Source organism: Cygnus olor, chromosome 1, assembly GCF_009769625.2.
Source record: "Cygnus olor isolate bCygOlo1 chromosome 1, bCygOlo1.pri.v2, whole genome shotgun sequence".
NCBI lineage: Eukaryota > Metazoa > Chordata > Aves > Anseriformes > Anatidae > Cygnus > Cygnus olor.
This window is the reverse complement of record NC_049169.1, coordinates 87,354,249-87,380,310: the sequence shown is the minus strand read 5'-3', so window position 1 is coordinate 87,380,310 and position 26,062 is coordinate 87,354,249. Positions and strand designations below refer to the sequence as shown.

Sequence of the window (26,062 nt, the reverse complement as noted above, 5' to 3'; positions counted from 1 at the left end):
AGGAGCATTTTTCACATGAATCTGGTTATTTGAGAATTCTTATTAAACCCATGGTTCATCTTTGTGAGATTCCTGTGAAATACCTTAGTATGCTCAGTAGAAATACCTAATGCTGATAGTTGTCATCAATCACGTGAAGTATTCTAGATGCAAGGACTGAAGAGGTATCCCACTTAACTACTTTGGTTGAACAAAAATTATAAACCCTCTTCTGCTAAAGGGCACCTTCGGGATTTCTGTTGTATTAAAGGGAGTTGGATTTGCATGACAAATTGATTTAGCTGTTGCCATCTACAAGGTCGCTAGAAGAATCCTTGATCCAGCATTCAGAGCTTTCCAGTGGGTTACCAAGACATTGGCTATATATTGAAATTCATATAAATTTAATGGTCATGGTTTTGGAGAAGTTGGCAATGTTTGGTTATAAAATAAAAAAAAAAAAAAGACAGGAATGTTGACGTTAAAAGCACTGGGCATTTTTTCTGATGACATTTGTACATTTCACTTCATGTATCTGTTAAAAGGAATAACAGAACATAAATGCATGCACCCCTTGTACAGATCGTTCAAGTATCTGACTGAACTGACAATGGCTTATTGAATTGAAGTTTGTGTTTTGTCATTTCTTCTGTTGTTACAGTTACTATTCATTTATCTATACTTTCTACAGTACTCTCTGCCATTGCATATAATACTAACAATAATTTCTAAGCTTTAGTCTGTGTTTTATACACACATAAAACTTTAAATTATGTATTTTTTAAATTGACTGCTTCTAAACACAGTCTATTTTTCTTACCTGTAATTCATCAGTAGGACAAGATGGCAGTTCTTACATAGATCTGAGGCTTCACACATCCCCATTCCTGGAAGTGTTCAAGGCCAGGTTGGATGGAGCCCTGGACAACCTAGTCTAGTGGGAGGTTCATGGCAGGGGCTTGGAACTGGGTGGTCTTTAGGGTCCCCTCCAACCCAAACCAGTCTATGGTTCTTTGATTCACATAAACATCGCTTTTCATTATTCTATAGTCAATACTCCTGCAGTGGAGAAAGCAACATGAAATATATTCAGAATGAACAGTCAAAAGTGCATCTGTGCATGCGCAAATCCAATTCAGTAATTATTGTCATTTGGGGTTAAAAACTGCAAGTGGTTCTACATGAATGCTGGGATAAGGAAAGGAATGCCTGAATGGACCAAGTACAGATTTTTTTGTGTTGCTTCCATGGCAAAATTGTCTGGAACTAAGACACACAAAAACTGATTGTTTTTGAGGTGAGCAGTAGATCAATGTAGTGACTCTTACCCTGATCATTAGCTGTAATTAAGGAAAAGTTTTCCGAAAGAATAACAGTAATATTCGATGACACAAAAATGAAGACCTCATTTCCTTTTGTGTTAAAATCAATGGTTGTATAGCCAGTGAACTTTTTGAGAGCAGAATCTATCTTTAAATGTTCTTGCATTTTACAGGAAGACACTACTCATGTGGTAATTAAAAAAAAAAAAAAAAAAAAAGACCTGTTTTACTTTAAAGTATCATCTGCTTGTACTAGATATGGACATAAACTGGAGATTTAAATGGATGGAGAGATTCTCAAGTATAATTTATAGATCGCAAGTTGGTGAGTTTCATTAAAATCATTTTATGCAAGGAAGTGTTGTCTGAAGGTGTGCCAGGGGAGGTTTAGATTGGATATTTGGAAGAAGTTCTTCATGGAGAGGCTGGTCAAGCATTGGAATGGGTTACCCAGGGAAAGGGCTGAATTCCCCATCCCTTGAGGTACTTAAGAGACTTGTGAACATGGCAGTAAAGGAAATGGTTTAGTGATGGAACTGAGCAGGTCACATTGATGGTTGAATTTGGTGATCCTGAGGGTCTTTTCCAACTTAGATGATTCTACGATTCTGATAAGAGTAAAGTAGAATAGAATAGAATTACATTGTATTTAGTACAGTAATTTAAGAGATACAAAGATGCATTTGAAATATTTTTTAATAACCAAGAACATTATTGTATTGCAAGCTTGGAAGCATTCAGAGATAATACAAAAGAAAATAGTATCTGATTCATGCAGAAGCATGAAAGCTTTATTTTGAGTGTTTCTCAATATGGGACAGAGTTGAAATGGTTTGGGAGTCACTAACCATGTTTGGTGTCTTTGATAATCAAGCTTGTGATTTTTTTCTACAAACACATCAAAAAGAATTATGTTTTAAAGACTAGAGACCTGATTTTATACGAACATTTCAGCATTTTTTGCATCAGAAATTGTACACATATTCAGTCACCTATCTGCTCCTGGGCATTTATATATTCCCCATGATTACAGTAATGTGGCCTGTGTGCACAAACTCCTGAACTGTATGTTCAAATAAAACACAGGTTTAAATAAATCACACATACAAATCAATACTTAATGCACAATCATGGTATCCATAATTAAAAATGTAAGCATATGAATAAAAATTTTAATCCTCTCCTTTTAAAAACTGGGTGATATAAAATATTTCTTGCAACGGGTTGGATTGTACTCATTGCTATGATTCCTTGTTAATTATAATAGTGTAAAAGAGATGGTTACACAGAGAAGGAAAAAAAGAATTGCGTAAGTTTAGCTGATCTACTAGAAAAGCGATTGATCTTGTAAAAGTTGTGAATCCAAAAAAAAAAAAAAGAGCATTGAGATCTTAAATTATTAAAAACTACAGTCTTATAATAAGGACATAACAAGAAATTGTATCCTTGTAAATAGTGACTGCACTATTCTTCAGGTTTTTATTGTTAATAACTGCCTGTAAGAATATTACATTCCTTCAAGGTATGCCTTCTCTAGAAAGCTGTTCTACAGTTTTGTAATAAAGTAATAAGTCATGTCAGGGAGAGCTTTAGTAGGCTTTCAGTGTACACCTTGAGTGTGTGCTGAGGCATGAAGCCAAGTGCCATTAATTATTTGAGAAGTGTGCTGGTATCTTACTGTTCTTACACAGAAAATCAGCCGGACAATAATGGGTTAAGCAGCCAAAAAAATGCTGTTGCTACAATTAATAGGCTGGAAGTTTTGGTACTTGTCATAAGTTGAAATCTTAAAGCTTCAGAAAAATCATGTCCAAAAAAAGCACCTGCAAAACAGATGAAATAATTGATATCATAGGAATTAATTAACCCAGGCAAGCAGATTCACTTGTTATGAACAGACAAATGTGCACCTGCAAAGTTCTTGCACAAGGAATAGGCAAATATAGCATGTACTAACTAGCATATGTAGAGTTGAAAATAGAAATGAGGTTTCTCACTCTATAGGAGGAAGAGAGGAAAAATGGGGAGGATTAGAGAGAAACATCCTTTTCCAGTATCAGTAAAAGGGACACAGAGAAAGAATGACATGTATGTTGTAGCATTTGATAAAGGACACAGTGAGATTGACAAACTGTTCTCTATATATCAACAATTTTGGTACATATATCGGAAAGAAAGCACCGACAGATACTTTGAATCTTTCTAATGGTAGCAGGTATTTTTCTAACATTGCTGTATCTCAGTTGAAGAGATAACAATTTTATAACTCCTATCACCACTCTGAAGGATTTTTTTTTAAACATTCCAATAAAGAAAAATCTTTTTGGAAACAACACCACATTGGCCACTACCTGAACTTATTTATGATATTGGAGAAAACCTTATAGACACCATGACACCTACTTGAACCAGAAAACAAAGCTAGCAACACAATTCTGAGTTAGGAGAGCTGTCTTTTTACAACCATTGTAACAGTAAAAGGAAAAGTGTAGAAAAAGAGGAAGCCATAGCTTAAATGAGCTGGACCATTTTTTCAGCCCTTACACTAGCACCAGCCAGTATTCTAGGGCAATCGTCTCCTGAGGATTCACAGTCCTTGCGATCATGAAAGATACACAAATGAGCACCTCCTTGGAGGAATGCCATTCTAACATTTATGATACAGAGATGGATAACGCACAAAAGAAATAAGCTACAAAATGGATCTGATATCTGCAGACCACTTTTTCTCTGGCAGAATGAAATATTTGTTATGGTTTGCAGAGTCCTCTTATAAGGTTAGATTCCTCAGCTGTCCATAGAAATGTAAATAATTCTGTGAAAAGGTTAGGCTTCGTGGCCCACCAGCTTGGACGCTAATTCCTGCTGAAATGATCAGGGGAAATCCAGCAAACACAGGTTCTTTCCTCAGTTATATTAAATAATATCTTACTGCTTTTTTTCAAACTTCTCTTTTATAATGTTCACTGCAGTATTGAGAAACTTATCATACTCCTACCTTCTCACTCCCCCCCAAAAGCCCTTTCAGCAACAGCTATAGCCTAACCACTATTTCAACTTTCCTTTATGAAAAGCAATTTGATATGCTGAACAGCTTCCAGCAATGTTAAATAAACTACTCCCTGTGTGCGTTACTGCATGGTGCCCTCAGTCTAATGGATTTTCTTGATACTGCTTTAGTCTGAGGACTAGAGCAGCAACAGTTCCCTTCTGTTGTTTTTGTTTGTTTGTTTGTTTGTTTGGAAGTGGTAAAGAACTCTGCAGAAGAACCTCTCTTCTTGAAAAATTTGTGGACAGATGTGCCACTGCAACATCCATTCCACAGGAGATGATATGCCCACTTGCTTCAAAATGCACATGTTGTTCCATTTCACCTTGGCTTATGCGTTGACAAGGAGCTAGATGTGTTAAATAGAAGCTGTTAAAATTTACATGGAGATTAAAGCATTCTTTCCACTTTTCTGATGTGCCAGTGAGCTTTCCTGACTAGCATGCTCCTCCTTTTTGGTCTGTGTGTTACTTCCCAAATCTGCCAGAGCAGCTGGGTGGAAGAACACGTCTGTCCTAAAGACACCCTGCAGGGAATATGCTGAGGTGACGACTATTACAGCTGATTATCTGGTATTTGAGTTTTAAGGACTTGCATAGGTGCAGAATGCTCCTTGGCATTACTGTTTTCCCATGTCACTCAGATGCCAGCTGTTTACTGGACTGACAGAATGAAGGACGCATTTTCTTTCCTTAGGAAAAAAAATGCTTTGCAATAATAATGATTAAAAAGCAATAAAATGCATTATTAAGTTTATACTTTAAAATGAAGAATTTCTACAGCTGCTGTGGATGGATTTGTGGACTCAGTATATAATTTCCACTATTTACTCCAGTGCTGCATCACCTCAAAGTGTTCTCAGGATTATGTTTCTCCCGCTTTTCTAGTTAAAGATGGAGATGCTGGAGAAGGCTGCCTGGAGATGCAGTAGTCTTTTCCTTCCATTCTTTTCTTGCAGGCTTTCCTGGTCCCAGGAGTAGGCACTGGTACATTGCTGGGAATTACTTACCTTCTTTTCCACTGCTCTCATGTTCCTTGATTACCATTTCTGTTGCATTCCTTAATTACTCTGACTGATTTCTTTTCTTTACTATCTTACTAAAACACACTGATGTTCCTTTAAAATTAGGCACTGTAGAAAATACTATTTAAAGATTTATGAAGTCTGGTTAATTGTAGATTTTCTGTAGGATCAATCCGTAAATAATCAGCGGAACAAAAGGCTAATTTGAGCACAGAGCAGTGCATTTGAGTATGCATATTTCCCACCTCAAAAAATTTACCTGATTTCAGGGATCCCCACAACAGCCAGCAGCACATGGCAGCCAAGAACAGTTGCTCACCTGCTCAGGGAGGTGCAGGCTGTTGTTTTGGTCTCATTTCTCCCATCACTCATACAGCTACCCCAGTCGTCTTCTTCTACTGCTTTGCACGTTGCTGAGACAACTTCAAGACAGCCTGCCAGCTGAGAACATTCCAGCATCAGTGTCCGTCTCAGAAACTACTTACACAGATGGGCAACAGCCACGGAAACTAGGGACTAGATTCTGCCTTTACCAACGAGCAAGAGGTCTTTAGGGCCATGCAGAGTACACTTAAAGTACGTTTAGGCTCATAGGTTGTCATTGCCTTCACATGGAGGAATCAGAGATCATTTCCCCAAAAAGTACGGGACCAGCTTTGGTGCTCCTGCTTGGGAATCTTGAGCCAGTTTTCAAAGGTCGTGTTTTTATTAATGGGGATTCCCTGTGGTAATGCCAGTAACACAGTGCTGCAGTAACGTGGTAGTGCAGTCTCTATGTGGTTAAAGTCTGGAGTCTTCCAATTCTCATAGCTTCTTTTTTTTTTTGGTTGTTTGTTTCATTTTGTTTTGTTTTAACCTCGGCAGCCCTTTTATTGACTTGGATGCCCGAAACAAATGTTTCTCTCAAATCACTGACGCATCTTCACTGGGCAGGGGATAATTGCTGATTTCTTCCAGGCACATCTAAGTGGCATGAAAGCTGTTTTGTTTTGATTTTAGCCTGAGTTTGTTTTTCACCATTGGTGTTTATACAGGCATACATAAAAGGATCTAACACAAAATGAAAGTGTACAGTCATCTGGGAACCCCTTTAGGGAGGTGTAGCTGAGCTAAACATAACAAAAGTTGCAATATTATAACTTTGCCTAAAAAGTTAACTGTATTGATTCATCAATGCAGTCTATAAAATGCGTTCAAAGGCTAATTTTAAAAGGTTGCAGACACTATTTAAACAGTGTAGCCTGTATTATGAATAACATTTATTTTACAGATATGGTCTCGACTTGTTGTTTCAATCCTTGATATTTCCAATCAAATGAGCCTCTATTCAGCTGCTTATAATTTTGCCACTTTATTCATTCATGCTGAAACATTACTACCTGCCATCTACCTGTTGTAGAAAGTGAAAAAGAAAGTTCTATCAGTATTGAAATAATTTTCTATCTCTGTCTTTGATTAGTACCTGTGCTTCCAGAATCATGTTCATAAATTTGCATCTCTACAAATCTGTTTAGAATGCTCATTTTTATTTCTTTAAAAATACAAAAATGAATCCTTATTCAAGATTTTTTAAAGAAGATAACAATCTACAGTACATTAAGGAACATAGCATTAGTACTTAAATAAAAGTGTCCCTCAAATTTATCCAAACAACTGAATAGTTTAATCCATTATTTAGCAAATGTATTACACATAATTTAGTTTTCTGTTTGTGTATGGGTTTTATTGATTCTTTGATGAATTACAAATTCTTGGACGCTAATCTTTCTCCTGCAGTGTTGTATTGTAAATATTCTTAAGGTTTTGTTAGTTCGTTTTTTAAATTCAGTAGGGCACTACTACAAAACAAAGACCAAATAGATATTTAGTAAGTAAGGACCTTAAAGTAAGTCATATGTGGTCATAACTACCTACATAGCTACCTGTCCTCTCTTTTCCACAGAGAACCATGTGACATTTAATAGTTACATTGGATTTTGAGAATTGTACCATGCTAGCCCAGTGATCTTCATGGATATGAACCTACAGAATAGTCTAAAAAGTAAGCATATCCACCAAATGTGGTATTACGTTATAAAATTAGCAAGATCTTAATTTCACTGTTTCATCTGTTGAATCTTGGGATCACCTCTATTTTTTCTCATTGTAGCCAATTGTTGCTATTATTCAGTTTAGATTTATTTCAGTCTTTTGAGGATGGAAAATAATGTAAAATTAGAAAACATTTCTATTAGACTTTGAAGAGCAATTTTACATATAAACTTCATTATAATTAATATGTTGCTTAGCATACCCCACACCTACTGATGTACAGTAGAAATGAATGTTTTACTTTGCCCATTAAAACTTTGATAAGTTGCATATGACGAAGTTTGCATGGATCTTAAACTGATCTCACAGTGTCTGGTTTCCAAAAAGTAGACAAGATTTCCTGTGATTTAATGCAAGAAGTCTTATGGATCGTCTCATATCCCATCACCTCTTTGATTTTGTCTCCTCTAATATACTACATATACATATATATGTTTCTCTGTATAAAGGCATGTGTATGTAGGTAATGTGTGTGTACATATACATAAACATTCAAAACAAACTATACACTTTTCTCAGAGAGGGAAAGAGAGGGAATGATGGTGGCAAACGTGGTAGATTAAGTTATGCTGTGGTGGAAGGCTCTTAGACCTTACTTTAATACATATGCTACTCTCCTTTTTTTTTTTTTTTTTTTTTTTTTGAGGTAGAAAAAAATAATAGCCTGACAGGTAGATGATTCATTAAATTAGATAAAACTGTGGTGTGAGTGTGTCCTATAACATACACACACAATGTGAATAAAGTTATGTACAAAAAAAGGGAAGAAATATTACTTAACAGTGTGTTACGAAGGCCTTTGAAGGCCATGTATGGAGATAAAACCAAAATTAATGCGCCTACATTACATACACCTACAGGAAAACACATAAATAAGGTAATAAATAGAATAGGTAGGCAGCCTGTGACATTATCATTCTGCATGTAGTTAACAAAGAAAAAAGCACCAGTCAGCTGTGTTTTTCCTACACTGTCACTTTTTCTGAACCACCGACTCCCCCTTGACTGTAAGTTTAGGGCAAGCCAGAATGTTAACAGCCAGTCTTCCTCCCAGATCTTTGAAAATCCTTCCATTACAAGGCAGCGACAAAGAACAGGTTTTGATAACCTCCAGCAGCAACAGGAAAGCAGCTTATGTCACTGAGTAATTGTTACTCTGTATGTGCAAAGTTTAATAATATAGTTTGTTTTCACACTGCAAAAGCTATTTGAGTCACCTCAGTGGCAAACAAGGTGTTTATCTTTGTTGTTATCAGAAGCCTTTCGTTGCTAACTTAAAACTCTTTGAGAAGTAGCTGACAAAGGACCTTAAGAAGTGCAGAATAGTATTCACCTGTGCTGTGTAGTGCAGATCCCAGCTCTTTGATGAGCCATTGAATTGTATCTAGTATGACAGGCAGTGATAAAATTAATATCATTGACTGTTCTCCTTGCCGGCATGAGCTCATGGATAAAATTCAGATCCTTTAAAAATATGGTATGTGACCCAAATCACTGTTCCAGTTGTTGTATTGCAACTGATGTTTTATACAGAGAAAAACTGTATTGACATGAACTGAAAATAGTTTTATATATACCGATTATCTCTTTTGTCATTTCTTGGAATCATTTTAATAAACAGTCTCGGTAGAATATTGAAATACAAGAATGACAGAAAATAAGTCACTGAAAAAAAGATTTATCTCAAAGATTAACTAATTTAATTTACCTATCTATATATAGTTTAATTAGAGAAAGCAGCCTTGTACCTGACTCTTTTTCTTTCCTCTTCCTTTTTGCTTTCCAAAGTCAAAGATGTGAGTAATGCTGTCCTCTCTTCTCCACCCCAAAAAAATAGAAATATTAGACAGCAGAAGATATTGGCAAGAGAAGAGATCGATTTTAGTATACAAACACAGATGCATTTAATTGCGTAACCCAGCACACACAAATATAATCCCGTCAAATTCACCTCAAATAAAAAGGAAAATCATTCCATTCTCCTAAAATGGTTGGGTTATTTTGTCACTAAGTTGGGTATGGATCTCTCCTTACCATCTGTAGGAAGGGGGGAACCAAGCTAGATAATTGCTTTTTTGATATATGATGTCTTTTATTCTTGTAGCTTCGACTAACCAGCATGTTCTGTATTTTATAATCTATCATGGCTGGTCTCTCTCCAATGAGTCACCATGCCTCATGTTTCTAGCAACTCCTCCTGCATAGTCTCACTATCAGTTTGAACATGACCCAACACATCTCTCTTCTTTTTTCTCAGTCCATTTGTGACCTGAATAAAACGAGGATCTTGTGAAGAAAGAAAAGACATGCGATTACTAAATCAGATAGTACTCACATTCAAAGACTGTCATTATATCCTTATTTTGTAATATCCTTATCTTTGTGATCATATTCTGCCTTTTGTAGGTAAAATACATTGTGCATCTTTCATTATATTCTTTTTTCTTGTTCTTTTCTATACATTTCTTTGTTCGTTTCTACGTACTTTTACTAGAATATAAATTGGTTAAAATATTTTTTTAAAGAAATAATAAATAATTGCTTAAAATAAACTAGATCCTAGTTTCTGCACAATAGTAGAGTCAAACAGGCTTTCCTAGATTGCTCTTTCTATAAAGTGATCAGGTATCAGTAGGATAAAAGGACTTTAAAATCGTAATATTTATATATTGACAGAATATAACAAATATGGAAGATGTCAGTCTCATAGTACAATAATGGGTTTCAGCAAGCAATTTAAGAAAATGTATGAGGTGTGTAAAAGCATAGCAAATTATGTGTTTCAGAAAGATTAAACCATCTCTTCCACAGCTCCTGATGGTTTCCATACATTGTAAATGACAGCAGAGCCTTCTCCATTTTAATTTGATTGATGGATTCTCAGCCAACTATAAAAATCCCATTTTCATGAGGAATGTTTTCCCACACACAGACCAACAAGTGTCAGATACACCTAAAAGTTGCTCTAAGTTTTCTTTGCACTCCCTTTACTTCAGCTTACTCGGTAGCAGTCAGTTCAGACCTTGTAAAACTGGGAAATCAATGTATGTCCTCATTGTGACAAGCTTACGCACAGCAGTGAAAATGCCCCTGTTTTTAAAGCAGCAAGGTTTGTGAGCACTACGGTGACTACACGTCTGCATTTGTTATCATGCAGAGTACCACCCAGGTAAGGGAAGTACTTAACAATCATGACTGTCTCGATCACTAAAGACTGGTAGTTGACCCATGACCTTATTTATTAGACAGGGCAATTCAAAAGAGTCTTAGAAATAATGTCTCAGCTAGCCAGAGGTGAAGCCCTCACTCCTCACTGCCTGAGCAATGCCACTAGAGCAAGGCCTGTCAGCCTACAGGCAGCCTTTAGCTGTCCTCCCCAGCTTTGGCGATTTACCGGATTTCCCAGAGGGACCTCGGTGTAGTATAGCTTTCTTTGCACTTTCTGTAAAATGCATCTAGGTTTAGGTCTTTGGGCTGTCATGGGGCCTGTAGCGGCCTGGGCTCCCTGGGCACAGCCAGGGCCCATCTCAGCAGGGTGCAGGGCAGGGTGGGGGCAGCCAGGGCAGCCCCAACATGAGGGCAGCCCGCAGCCAGGCTGAGATGTGGGCCTGCAGGTGCTCCTGGCTCGGCAGGGCCCCTGGCCAGGCAAGGCTGCGATGCAGCGGGGCTGTGGCTCACGTTAGGGACCAAGTACGGGAGCCACAGCCGAAAGCAGCTCCCAGGGATAGGAGTCGGCCCTGTCTGTATCCTCAGGATTGAGCTGTGGGGAAACCTCTAAGCATGGCCCCAGTGGGATGTGGCCACCCTCAGCTGCACTGGCTCTGAGCTGGCCCCAAGGCCCTGCAGCCGAAGTCTTGGTGGAGAGAGGCAGTGGGGGCTCCTTGATGTGGTAATGGCCACAAGCCATGCATCGCATGCACCCAAGTCCTTGTGGGAAACATACACAAACACTGTGCTGCTGCGAACGGTGGAGATTAGTATCTCATTTTAAGCAGTAAGTGTTAACTTTGGGCTCTGGTGCACAATGCACCTCAAAAGCTTTTACAGTCTCTTCCAGTACCTCTGCACATAGCATCAACAGTGCTAAAACTCTTCTGCAGCTACTTGGTAAATGCCTTCTCCCTACTCTCTGCCCAAGCTGGAAACTAGCAAGTCATGAATCAGTATCTTTAAGAGTTCACCAGAGCTTTGCAAAGTATTAAGATCTCTTTTCATATGCATCTTTGTGTAATACAAACAAAGCTAAATGTCATATATTAAACATTAAATAAGGAAAATTATATTAATTAAAAAGTTTCTACAGTTTAAAAACACTGTAGTCAAATCATGATAAAGCTACAGTAAAGCGCTTTTATAGACGTTATCATTTGTGAAGCCAATTAAATTATCAGTGCTTCTCTGCATGATCGCTGGTATTTCATTGGAGAAAACTTTACTGTCTTTGAATTGTTCATTCAGACACCCTGCTAATTACTTAGCCATTAAGGCAATATTTTATTATCGTCCCCCAGGCTTTACAAAAGTCAAATCTTATACAGTTCATGTAATTAGTAGCTCACAAAGTCACTTCTGTTGGATAAAGTCAGGGAAAATAAGATGCCTCCCAGAGATTAAAAGGTTAGAAAAAAATGCTGTGTGGTAACAAACATAAATACAAACTTTTTTTTTTTTTTTTTGAATAGTCATCCATGCACAACTAATTTGTGCAAATGATAGATACAATAACTGCTAGCAGAATAAAGGAAATGTTATAATGGGAAACACTTCGAAAGTACTAATTTATCAATCCATACAAAATGAAACTTTCTGCATACATAAGCATCTGGAACAAACTTTTAACTTACTTGTAATGTATTTTACATGTGATTTTGAGTGGGAAAGATGACCTTTTTCCTTCTCCAAATACAAAGCAACAACCTATTCATAATTAAGTGCCTGAGTTTCTGATTTGCCCATCAGGCAGTTTGTGCACTGAGTTCTGTGGAGCTGGAACTGCCACAGATCAGTAAGCAACAAAAATGATAGGAAGCTGGGCAAAAGCTAAGATCCTGCTTCATTAAGGAACTCGGTTAACATTAAGCATGCAGGTAATTCTGTTGATTATGCTCTTTACAGAGTCATATCCTATTTCTTATTTTAGCTCTCATGTGGTTTTGGGACTCTTTAAGTGGAATACATCTAGCAGTTGTGTATGGTTTGATACTACAAGCTGCAGTCGCAGTGACTTGCATGCAGTAACGCAATCTGTGATCTCATAGTAGAACATTTACAAGCCCCAGTTCTAAAAAACATTACACAAATTGGAAATTACGGTGGAGTGCATATACCATTGGCTCCTTTGAGCAATTTTCCTAAAAGTTTTGATTGGAATTGCTTTGAGCTACAGTTGGCAGTGGTCTTATACAGCCTGAAGCTCCACAGTGGAGGCCAAACCATCCTCAGTTCTGTTAGGATATGCCAAAGAAGTAATAAGGAGATTCTTCTTTTCTTCACAGCAAGCAGACATAGTTCTGTATAGACCATGAGCAGTGTAAAGCTGTACTAGGTTTGTGCTGGTTTGGTGGCACCTATCAGGGCATAAACAGACATGACAGAACATACCCTGCCAAAGTCTAACTCGTAACAAGTTAGAAGAAATCATACCCCTTAAAACATGCTATTAGACATGTTTCATGTTCAGGAAGAATTCCTTAGAAATTGAGGTTGCAAATTAACAGCCTGTGTTGACCTTGCATGCTTATTACCTGATCAGATATTGTGGCAAATTTGCATGTTATTGGTTGTTTTTCTCTGAAATAAGCTTGTTCACAAATTATTCTGCCCTTGTTTTGGACTACCTTAAAGCAGCACCACTCCAGTCTCTAAAGATGCATACATGTCTCTGAAATTATAGCGGTTGGGACATTTGCTAAATTAGCTTTTAAAAACCTGGGTAGGAAATTTAGTGTTTGCTGGTTTTCAAAGGACAATGGTAAATTGCTTCAATTCAGACAGTGAAGCATAATATTGGTTAGTAGAGTATAAGCTTTGATATGTATGGCAGCTGTAGTGCTGTATTTCAGTCCTGTGCTGCATATTCAGTGATCTTTACAGAGTAACAGTTTCACCTTGAATGTTGGCAGTCAGCATCAAGTTATCCCAGGAGCTGAGTTATCCAAAACTTGGGATCATTTGGGCGCTCTCAGCATGTGTTAGTATGTTTATGAAGGGCTGGATTTTATTTAAAAGTATCCAGTAATTGTAATTGTCTTGCTCTACATTTGGATGGGGTAGGATTGTCAATAGTTTTGTAAACTTAAGCATACCAAAGCTGTCCTGGTATCTTTGGCTTTAGAATGTATGGTGTGTATCTGACATAATGGTGCATGCATTTGTGTTGGCTTCAGAAAAAGTAGAATATCCACATTTTTACCCATTTTTCCCCAGCATTTTCATGAGTATATATATAAGACAAAAATAAATAAATACGAATGAAAAATCCAACCATAATGAAACCATAAATGCTTTAAATATACTCCAGAATACCATTTCAGAATAAAACATTTACTTTTTTTTTTAATTGGAAATAAGTCATGTTCTCCTTGAGTTTTATTTTAGAATAATGAACAGCTTGAAGTTTAAACAAAATATTTTTCTTGAAAAGGACTGCTGTGTTTCTTTTGATCTAAACTGGTTTGTCATTTGGGGGACAGAAGGGAAGGAGTGATTTGAGAACTGACAGAAAAAAAATTGGAAGTAATAAGGATTTTAAAGAGCACTCATTTTGCTGTGAGTGAAAAGGTAGCCTGGAATTGCCACCTCTTTAATCACAAACTTCTTTGTTGTGGTGCTGTATGTATGAAAGGTAGCTATTAAAAGCAAGAATTTAATATTCATCTTCAGCTAAGGCATGGCAGGATTTGGGCATGAGAAAAAAAGGAGCAGGCATATGTAACACCCTTCCAACATTTCACCTTACCTCCTCTCCTCCTTCCTCCCAGCAAAGCTGAGAGGAGTCAGCGTCTACCGCCTGTATCTACAATGCTGCTGTCTTCCTTGTACCAAACCCGCTGTCATTCCAATCAGTAGAAAATTGCCACTGACTGTAATCACGGTGGTATCAGACCAGTAGCCTTTTAAAGGGAAATCCCCTGCTGTTCCCACCTCTCTTATCTCTAGCACCAGAAATACTTACATTTTTTCTTCGGTGACAGCAGGGCAGGATTCCTTCCTAATACCTATTCAGCAAAGTCAGAAGAACACACTGGGAGAACTGCTGAAATTGTTGGGTCAAAATTAAGCTCTTAAAATTACATTTGAAAAAATGGCTCCTGGATTCTGATGGATAATCAACTGCTAGCTTTTTTAGTCCCACACACTCCCTTTTCCCTCAGACACTAACGAAACCGCTTTTGTATCAAGTGGGTGCTTTGGAATCGGAAGCAAAACTGATCTGTGTATATGTTATCTATAAGTTAATGCCTTTAATAACTCAATTTGAACCGACAGTGAATCCATAAAATTCATAAATCTTGGTACTTATTTATTGAACGCTATATTCTAATATTGTTATTTTGTCTTACTGCAAGGGAAGGAAATACTGCCTAGTTCCTGTAGCAATATAAAGAATATAGTTTTGAATATGTCAAAATGAGAAAAAGCCACATGGATCTTTGAAATATTTATAGCAATGGCTTCCATTGTACTGGTGAAGGAGTCAGAAAGAATATCTGCCTATGCACTCCACACATGTTCGAGTTGCTCTTTCATTTGTTTCAGTTCTGTTTGCTGATTGGAAATCCAGAAGACAGTAGCTGTAATACGTACTGGCATGTGTGAATGTGGTAGCTGGCAGGAGAAAGAAAGAAATCTCTGTCTAAACTTGTGTGGTGAAGGCTGAGCACAGTTTTAAAATAATATTTCAGAATGCAAACCAAGCATATTTACGATAACATTTATTTTAATTAATTGTTTCTGCTTTAAAGGCCAGCAGAAAGGCATTTAAGGTTCTGCTGTGATGAAGAACTGCTGGGATTCCTGCTCCAACTGGGTGGGCAGTGGGCTCTGACTGCTGCAGCATCTCCCGTCCCTACGGCAGCTGCTATCCGGGTTGTTTCTTGACACAATTAAGAGTAGCCTCAGGCTTTCTGTAGTTTGTGCTAGAGGATATTGGCACCTCTGTCCTACATCTCCAAAGGTTATTAGAGCAGCGCCTCCCAGCCCTCCTTCCAGCACGGTGCAAAGGACCAAACTAATTGACCCTGCTGTCAGAGGCTTCTCAGGAGACTCTGGGCAGGTCAGGCCCATCTGCAAATACAGGGATGTCATTCCTGTCTCATCAAGGCATTGTGAGGAGAAGCACATTGAGCCTTGCAAGTCTCTACTACTTAAATAAGGAAGCTTCCTTATATAAATAGCATTGGTAGATAAGAAGTTATCCCACTCTTTTGTCTTATTAATATATGGAACCTGCATAAAACATAGACAGTGAGCTTGTGTTTACTGATACTAGTGAAGTTTCCTAGATAACAGTTTCAAGCAGCAGTGAGGGCTGTCTATTAGGAAGCCGTCTCTTCTAATGTTTTCCCATCAGATATCAAGAACATATATATATTTTTTAAATCCATATACCAAAATAAAAACTGTGAAGCAATATGTGATCACAATAACTTATATATATAGGTTGGAAAGAAAAGACAGTGCATTATAACTGCATGGAACAGATTTTACTTACGACCAAAATTTGCTGCTATTAATAAAATATTATTTTCTTGTTTTGCAGCTTGCAGGCCTGGATTCTATAAAGCATTTGCTGGAAATGTAAAGTGTTCCAAGTGCCCTCCACATAGTTTGACCTATGTTGAAGCAACTTCTGTCTGTCAGTGTGAGAAAGGTTACTTCAGAGCTGAGAAAGACCCACCAACTATGGCATGTACCCGTAAGTCAGATCAGTACCCATGTCTGTAGTTCTGTACCTCATTTATTCTTTTTTTTTTTTTAATTTAAAAATGACATGAAATTATACATTTTCTGAATAATCCTGCTTAAAATTACCCAAAGAGATTTTTTTGATCAAATTTCAAACAACAGATTTCTGTTTAGTTACATCCCTAAAAATACTGCCGTGTTTCTTACATTAATGACTTATTAACTTGTAGTTCTGAGAGGTAATATAAGGTTTGTAATCATTGTCATACAGATAGCAATGCTGATTTCTAACTATCAATACGTATTTTAAGGACATGAAAATATTCCTGTACAAAAACTTCCAAAAAAATGAGGCTGCATATGAAGAAAAAAACAGATACGACATACTCTCTTGTCTCCTCAGATAAAAATTAGAAACAAAGTACTATTGCAGTAGTTAGCAGTGCATAGTCAATTTTTGGTATGACTAATCATGTAAAAGTAGCTGAGCTGACACCAGCAGAATTGAAGTACTTCTGTGCTCATGCTAGTCTCTCCATATGGCACTATACTGGGTAAATTGGGAATATGCCAGGTAATTTGAGGCTGACTGACAAAGTTATAGGTATTCTGTAATCCTGAGGTCATTACGTAGACCAAGCCATTGCACATCCACTGAATGGGAGTGATCTTCACCAAAAGCGACATTGATCAGATCCAAGGCACTTATCAGAAAGTTGTCTAATCTAGCCATAGGGCATTCAGAGGTGAAGGGTACCTCCCAGCCTCCAGCTGCTTGAGGGACATGGGTTCAAGAAGCACCTCAAACCAACTAACACAATCTGCTGTCAGCTCGCTCTGGAGCGAGGCGTGTAGGTCTGTCATTTTTCACAGAATATGTGAGGGGAACAGAATGTTGTTCCAGACTTCCCAAAGGAAAATGTTGATTACAAACAATTCCACTCAAATGAGTGCCCTGAGCATAGGCTATGAAAACTTACCCACAGAGCTAACGCACATCGCAGGCACTCTTGACAGTTTCATGCTTATTAAGATGGTTTCACTCATACATTATGCAGATGTGGTACCACATTACTTATGCCATTGATTTTTCATTTCCAAAAGACAGTTTTCTGAAAAATTACTCACACATGGCATTATGTTTCCCTAGTTATCTTTCGGGGCACAATTTTAAGCCCAGCTACCCAGTAGTATTGATAGAGTAAGGAGGAGCATGAGAGCCTTGTGGCACCAGGGAGCAGGTACCTACAGCGCCCTGGTCCTTCTCCCTCTTCCCCAACAAAACTGGGATGCTGAAAGCTGCTTTGGCTGAAAGCTGTCAGGAGAGATTTGCTGCCAGGCCACTCTATTCCTGCTGAGGATATCAGCCAAAGCAACCAATTAAGTTGGGGCAGGGAAGAAATCAACCACTACAGCAGTACCAGTGCCCCATCTCACCTCAGTTTTGGAGAAATAACAAATAAGGGAGACGGTGAACCACATTCTGGTTTCTGCTTTGTTCTTGGTTCAGTGCCACCACAGATTGCCTCTTATTCAACCTAGATCGCAAGGTATCAGTATTTCACTGACTGTAATAGCAGATGTATTCATCTTATACCTACAATGATGATTATTTTACTAATTGTCAGCTCTGGAAATGACACTAAGATTCTGACAAGCAGACTGTGTTCTTATCTTCTTGCACATCATCAGTAATGAAGAGTCTGCAGGCTAAATTATTCCCTAACTGATATCTTTAGCCCCTCTGCTTTCAAATTATGCTCTCGGTTATTAAAATTATGTTTCTGTCATAAATACAACTTCGCTGCCTTTGGTGGGTCTGTGCAGATGTGGCTAATTTAAATTTAATAAACAAAGATATTGGTAATGTATGAGACAGGGTAGAATTTAGCATGTTTCTTCCAAACTGTCATGCTTTACCGTAATATGAGGAGCTGAAAAGTTAGAAAAAAAAGTGAGCCAATTTGACTACATAAAGAGAAAAGGCTGCACAGTAGGAATATGCCTTTTCTACATAATCACTTTTGGGGCAGGTCTGTATTTTTGATGTCAATTTGCAAATTTTTGTCCTGACATATGAGACAAGATAAGAGATTAGAAATTTTTCTTGTAACTTTTCAAGGAAGAGTTGTTCTTGAATCAAACCCAATTACTAATGGATTCTCTTTACAAACCTCTTCATATTCAAATATTTTAAACGAACTACATTCAAACCTATTTTATTTGCTTCCTCACGTCCTGAAAAGCAATATGCCTAAAATAGGTAGATATTTTATTCTCTCTCCCTTCATTCCTGTATAGGGTTAGACAGTATTTCTCACGCCTGAATTTTTCCTTGGTACTGGAAAACTTGCATGAACAGCAATATGGAGAATAAGGACCTTGATCCAAGAGACTATGAATTGAAGAGTTTAGCTTCAGGCGTCCATTTTTTCAAGCTGAGCTTTGAATCTAATTTCATTAATTCTGTGAAAGTGCATACTGTATATTTTCCCAAGATTGTACAGTTCCCATTTTTACTTCATGAAACTGTATTCTATAAAAGAAGAGTATGCACTTCATAGTAAGCATAATAGAATTCTAATTTTAATGAGAGGAAAGAAAATTACATTAGGATATATTGTTAATTACTTTCTCATAGCCTTTTTCCATTTCATTGGCACTTGTTATCAATCTCTTGCTGCTGCTCTTTCTCCTTATTGTATTTCTTTGCCATATGTGACTACTCTATCAGTGATCTCTCTGCACACACAGTGAGCAACAAATAACAGCATATCTTCTTCCCTGTCTGATTACTCTGTACATAAACTAACATTTCCCACTATAATGTAACTGAATAAATTGATCTATCTTTCAAGGTCAAAGGCAGGCAGGCTTTTGTTGAGTCTGAGTCTGAATGCATCTATTCTCACATTGTGCTTAAACAATTTTGAGCCAACGAACTTATGTTCTGTTCAGAAACCTTTGGCACAAACTGTATCCTCCATACTGAAACTTTTTAAGAGCCACCACTATGTTTCAGCAGCAAAATCATGCAACATGCTTGAAGCCTTTGACTGTACTGCTGCTTTTGCTATTTGTGTGTGTATATGTATATGTATATATATATATATATTTGTTTGTAATTCATCATTATGCTCAGACTTGGAGTATTGGTTTGCAGTCACCAGTTCCTGTCATGAGGAAATTCTTCCTGCCTGCCTCATTGAGAAAAGAATAAATGATTCTGAAAAGGCAAAAATGTAATACAGCATTCCACACTAAGTGGCACTAATCTATGCTGCATGTATATGTATGTATATAAAAATGCAATTATGAACTCAAGGGACACAGGTAGATGGTGATTCTGAGTATTCTCATGAGATGATGATTAATTTCTGCCACTTCTGCTGTGAATTCAGTAGTCAAGTAATACACAATTATGAGAGTCCAGTAGCAGACAGTTCTCACTTAAAAAAAAATGAAAAAGAAAAAAAGGATTTTCCAGACAGTCGTTGCCCTGTAGTGTAAAATACTGCATTGTCCTCAGCGGACTTCTGCAGCATTTGGATTGCTCCTCCTTCCTTCCACAAAGGGCAAAATGCACTTCACCTTAGTAGAGGGAGAGCATACACAAAGCAGCTAGGCGAGGTGCGAAGCACAGCATGAGGCATAAACTCAGCTCTGATGCTCTTAGAGTGAGCTTGATTTTCCATAAGAGATCAGTGCCAGTCTACTCCACAGAGGGTGTAGAAATACTTGTTTCATTATAATTCATAAATGAAGCAAAAGGCATTGCTCACACTCAGGCTGGGTTTTATCTAAAAAGCAGAAGAGCTTCATTTTTTGTAATGCTCATCCATCTGAACTGTTTTACTCTTCTGCATAAAATCCAAAGTCATGAATTTTGCTGTGAGAAAAAGATCCATCATTTTCACCAATATACTTGGTTTCCTTAAAAACAATATGAGGAAATCCCTGAGAGCCTTGCACACATATGTCTGCAGAAGGGTTATTGCTGCCAAGTTTTTTTGATGTGTCAAATAATCTTTGTGTAATTTATAAATGATAACAAAGCAATCAGGCCACATCCATAAAAGCCCAGTGACACATAATTTAGCTGAATCTGAGGATTAGAATTAATTGTCTCTCTTTGTTCCAAGTTCTAAATCTTAGTAAATGATTCACTGCATGTCATTACAGCTTAATATTTGCATGAAATCACAGTTTAACTGGCATAATTTAACAGCAATTAAAAAGCTATTTAATCGTCATGCAAATTGGCATGAGGGGCCTTGAGTATGAAGGGTGTCTAAGGGTTTTTTCAGTACTTGCAGGCGGACAGTCATACACTTTCAGACACCCCTAACATAACTGATAATCTTTTCCTTATTCATTGAAATGTGAATGTACAGTAATTCATGTTTTCTCTTAGAAATGAGAATTAAAGCCCACATCATAAATATAAGAGCCTTCACTTTACAGTATATGGATAAAAAAGGTTATTTTATCTACCACATTAGTTCTTCCACTGATACCATCTACAGAAAAACAAACACATTAAAATAGACAAATCCAGGCAAAAGAAAAAGCTCTCATAGTGCCCGGATACACATTAATTCCTATGTTTCAGCATGCCAAACTTATTGAAGTAACATATAAAAACTAAGCTGTGATGACCCATTGTCATAATATCTGTAGTTTATGTAAGATTAGATTAGACCAGTTTTAAAACATTGGCTGCAGTCCTACCTATGAGTGATTACACACACGCTTAATTTTAAGTGCATGAATATTACCAATTATTTTAAGGGGATAACTGATCCGCTTAAAGTTATGCACATATGTAAGTGTGATTTAGGATCATATTCCGTATTCCTAAAACTCCTTATTGGTTTTAACAGTGGGAATTTGTTAAGACCAGTCATTATTTAATTCTCACAGAATGTTTTTAGATGAAGCACAATTATTCCTCTCTTCTGCACATAAATACTAAGAACTGAAGCTGAAGTAATCTGTGCTGGTTTTAGCTTATTTCAATCGAAGAACTGTTTTCCAGAGTAGCTACAACCACCAGTGTCACAGTAATTTTATGGGAAGTTAAGAGATTTGTGAATCTGAGACACTAAGGTTATAGAGGCTTTTTTTTACCAACTCAGCATCTTCAAGGCTGTACCTTGTCTCTGCTTTCCACAGCATTGGAAAATAATGCATCAATATAAATAGCAGTTGTTAACAAGTTGCATTTGTAAATACTTGCATATTACAGTATGTCAAATGCTACAATATTAGACTTATCACAAAGTCACACTCAAAAGCCAGGAAGGATATACTCAAAATATTCTTTGGGACTATAAAAACTGCAAACTACGAAAATAATTTTCATCTGCCAGGTTCCAGAAATATTGATCTTCATTCAGTACAAATGAGCCACATACCATTCAGCTAAATGACTCCTTGATACTCTGAGCAATAACTGCTCTTCACTGTCAGGAGCTTTTTGGCTGCTAACCATAAATTCTGTGCAAATAGATATAAAGATAAATACTCACACATTCAAAATGTTGTAATCCTTCTTGTCCACTGAAAAAAAACTGCAAATATAGTACTTCCAAGTATTTTAATTATCAAGTCCTTGAAATCTAGTAGCTAACTCATCATTTACCTTAGGGCAAAAGTCATTCTGATAAAACCATAGCCTCAGTTGTTCAATGTTACAAAAAATATCAGAAAGAAAAAAACAATTCAAGTGTTCAACTACAGTTCACAGAAAACCTTAATATTTATTGGTTCACATGATCCCTCCTGTGCCATACAAACCTGTTTTTTTTCCTTTACAAGCATTCCAGCTTTTATAGATACATTTAATGCTATGTAAGTAAACAAATACCATCACTTAAAATTATAAACTTTGGTGAGCAGTGACTTTTCTTCTGCAACTATTATTGTGTCTTTCCTTCATAAAAGTTAGTATTAATTTTCGCTGTAGGTACAGTTGTATAGATCTTTAGAGTTTTATATCTTATAGATCTGTGTAGGTACAGTTGTATAGACCTTTAGAGTTTTTTAGTAAAACATAAGATGAAGTAATGTTTTCTGTTTAGGTATAGTCCATTTTAGTATTCTGGGTCATCTTCAAGAAATAAGAACTTGAATAAATAGATTTATTTCAGCAGGTGCATATTTCAGAGCTACTCAGGCTTTATTTTTAAATCACACAACATTTCTGCTCAGCCAAGTATATATAGCTTACTATATATAATACTATGTATAATACTATAAAAATATATAGCTTAAAGTTTGAAAATTCTATCAGTGCTGTAGTAATTGCAACTATTAAGGAAAAATAAAATAAAAATAAAATAAAATAAAAATAAAATAAAATAAATGAATTAAATGATTAGGAAAAAAACAGTAAAACTTTTTTTTTTTTTGGCTAGGGTTTGAGATCCTGATTTATATATGAAATGTCAGGAGGAGCTTTGGTGATTTTTTTTCTTCATAATGTAAAGTTTAACCACTGTCTCAGTCAAAACTTCATAGCTAAGTCATGACGGCAAGTTGTATAAATCATGATAAGCTATAAAGCAAGCTTAAAGTTTTCAAAGCTGTGCTAACCGTTGACTAAACCATCCTAGTGCATTGTGATTTTCCGATGAGAACTGGGAATATAATTTTCATTCAGCTCAACATGAAAACAGAGATCACCAGTTAAGTTTACCACAGTCATCTTAGCATAGATCAAAACCTGGAGTATAAGGCCTTGCATGTTGCCAGATCCGTGTTTCTTGCCTAATTTTTATGGGTGTTTTTTTGTTTTATATACAATTTGTTTTGAAAATTGTGTAAGTGTTTAGTTGACATATGCTAGCTTTAAAAAGGAAGAATATGCTAAGTAGAGTTAAGATTATTTGGAGTTCCTCTAACAATTTCCACCTTCATCCCTTCACCAATTCCTGTCTGAATATATAAAGTCTCAGGTGATTTACATGTGATCATACACAGAAAGTCAGCGTAACAGCTTAAAACTTGCTGGATGTACCTTGGCTATTGTGGGATTCACTGGAAATGGATCAATTGTGGTTCCTCTAACTGTACAGAGAGCTTTACCACCTGTTTGCTAGCTAGGAGCTTTCCTATCTATATTCTGCTTACTGCTACTACCTTTGCATTCCTTCCCCCTAGTGGTCTTCTATTTTTTCTCCTGCTTTGCGACCATCCCTTTAGATCTTTAGCTTGCAAGTATGATGTCCTCGCTGTTAAACTGATGCTGATTAGGTGCCGGGCAGGAATGAAAAACATGTAAACTGTCTCTTGTGCCTAATACTCTTAGCCTGTTGCTACCTAGTTCTGTTAAAGAATAGCAGCAAAGAAATCCCCAAGGATAATAGCAGCGAAGGATAGAAAAAAATATCTGGTACTAAAGAATTAATAGAATCAACTTTACTTCCTGTAGTTATTCCAAAGCTGTCATTTATTTACTTATTTTCTCAATTTAACTCTTATAAGACGTCAAGGATCATAAGTATCAGAAAAACCTACCTTACTAGGCAAAAAATAAGGAAATAAATTTTGTGGTTAAAGCTCTACAGCTCTACCCCAGCACCCCACAAGTCAAAATATTTAGTGCAAATTTAGGTTATCAAGTCTAGCTTGGACCTTCCCAAGTAATTTATATGTTGTCTTAAATTATTTCTGAATTAATTCTAATTCATTTAGAGTTTTCAGCTTCCTATGATCTTACATGTTTATCCTTCCTGTTTAATTTTCAAGGATTTAAATTATTTAGATAATTTTAAATTTTCAATTGAATTCACTATTCAAACATAATCTTTTCAACGTCTTGCAAATAATTGCCTTAAGATTAATATTATATTTTTGTGTGGTTTTAACTCCAAAGCAGACAACAGACGCTTAACAGGCTTTCCCCTCCTTTGCAGGGCCACCTTCTGCTCCCAGGAACGTGATTTTTAACATTAACGAAACAGCTCTCATGTTGGAATGGAGCCCCCCAAGTGATACGGGAGGAAGAAAAGACCTCACTTACAGTGTCATCTGTAAGAAATGTGGGTCGGATGCCAGCCAGTGTGAGATATGTGGGGGAGGCATCCGCTTCATCCCCAGGCACACAGGTCTCATCAACTCCTCCGTGACGGTGCTGGACTTTGTGTCACATGTCAACTACACCTTTGAAATAGAGGCCACGAATGGCGTCTCGGAGCTGAGTTTCTCCCCCAAGCAGTTCACAGCTATCACAGTTACCACGGACCAAGATGGTAAGTCTCACCACCACGCATCTGTTACTGTGCCCCTGTCATTCATGCACTTTTTATGGGTATCATTTTGCTTCTTGGAAGTCCGGGTCAGCGAGTTAGGATGCTTTGCAGATTGTTATGCATTTTTATGTGTGAGGACTTTCAGTTTCTGCTGATGAGGTCACCGAATGCTTTTGTCAGTTGGCCCTTGACCCGGTAACACAGGGTACAAAACCACATCTTTGCTTAACGTGTCTTCCTGTTTAAATGAAATGCATGCTTTTACACAGCCTGAGCCTACCAGTGGTTTGTCACAACTCGAGTCTGTGTCAGATGTTCTTCCAAGTCTTCCCTTACAATTTCAGTTTTGAAAGACTAAAGCACCATGTTACCCACCAATTTCACAGTTTAAAGGTGAAATGAAAGTGAATTCATTTCCTTTAGTATTAATGTTTTGTAGTACTAATACAGCATGATTTACTCTAAGATATTTCAGCATCTGTATGAGCCATTTCCTCAGGTGAGATATCGTAATGGATTTTTTGTTCCTTTAATTGTCCACTTCATGTTATCGTTTCTGACATTCCCCCCCACACACCATTTCAGTTCAGGGCTGTCCTTTATGAGAAACGTGGGTAACGAAAAGAGCTCTGTAGTTTATTTTGCACATTTTTCCTCTTCCATCTATAGAAATACTTACTATGCCAGCAAAAAGATTCATAGGTTACCAACAAAGCAATCTATATAGCAGTGTTATCTTCTGGCTTGTGCTACTGTAGATCAGAAGGTTATTTCAAAATTATCCCTTGCTGACTTTTGTTCCAGAAATGTTTTTCACCTACTGTGCGGTGACATTGCAACTGTAGCCAAAGTGTTTAATGTAGGACACGAGCTGAACTGGCAAAACTAGGCTTTTGAGTACCAAACTTTTGGTCGTATAAAAGTATTTAGTAAAAGTGCTAATGTTCAGGAGGATCCTGTTATGTTCCCCTTGTAGGAAGGCCCTGGGTTTTTTCATTGATTAGCCTAGCAAAAATCTGCTTACCTGTGTATCTGGGACAAGTAGTTTTGTTGATGAGTAAGTAATGACTTATTCGCCTTTGGGCATGCCAAAATTAACAGCTTGCTGTGATGATGATGATAATGACAATGATGGTAATTCTAATAATATTCTTGAAAATGGTTTGGGAAAACCATGAAAACTGCTCACTTATCCTTAATGCGATGATAGTAACAGAACAGATGATTATATAAGATACTTAATGATATGTTCTTTGCAATGAGAATTGTCTTAAGCTCTCAGGCTATGCATCACATTGTGAACCTGTATCTCACTATTCCTTTCTCTTCAGAGGACAAACATGGTGCCAGAATTTACCCCTTTGTATACTTACTTTCAGATGTTTTGTTACATGGTGCAAAATGCAAGTCAGTAAGCATGCACAAGTGGAGGTCA

The 26,062-nt window shown here is 37.1% G+C and overlaps 1 protein-coding gene across 7 annotated transcripts in view; it reads left to right on the top strand.

The window, feature by feature from the left end:
• EPHA6 (EPH receptor A6) overlaps nucleotides 1-26,062 on the top strand; it is a 542,377-nt gene that overhangs the window by 256,470 nt on the left and 259,845 nt on the right. For all 7 annotated transcript variants that reach the window (XM_040567877.1, XM_040567925.1, XM_040567868.1 and 4 more), the window contains 2 exons: nucleotides 16,227-16,382; nucleotides 24,292-24,627. In XM_040567877.1, the coding sequence (XP_040423811.1) occupies nucleotides 16,227-16,382; nucleotides 24,292-24,627 (492 nt within the window). The remainder of the gene's footprint in view (nucleotides 1-16,226; nucleotides 16,383-24,291; nucleotides 24,628-26,062) is intronic.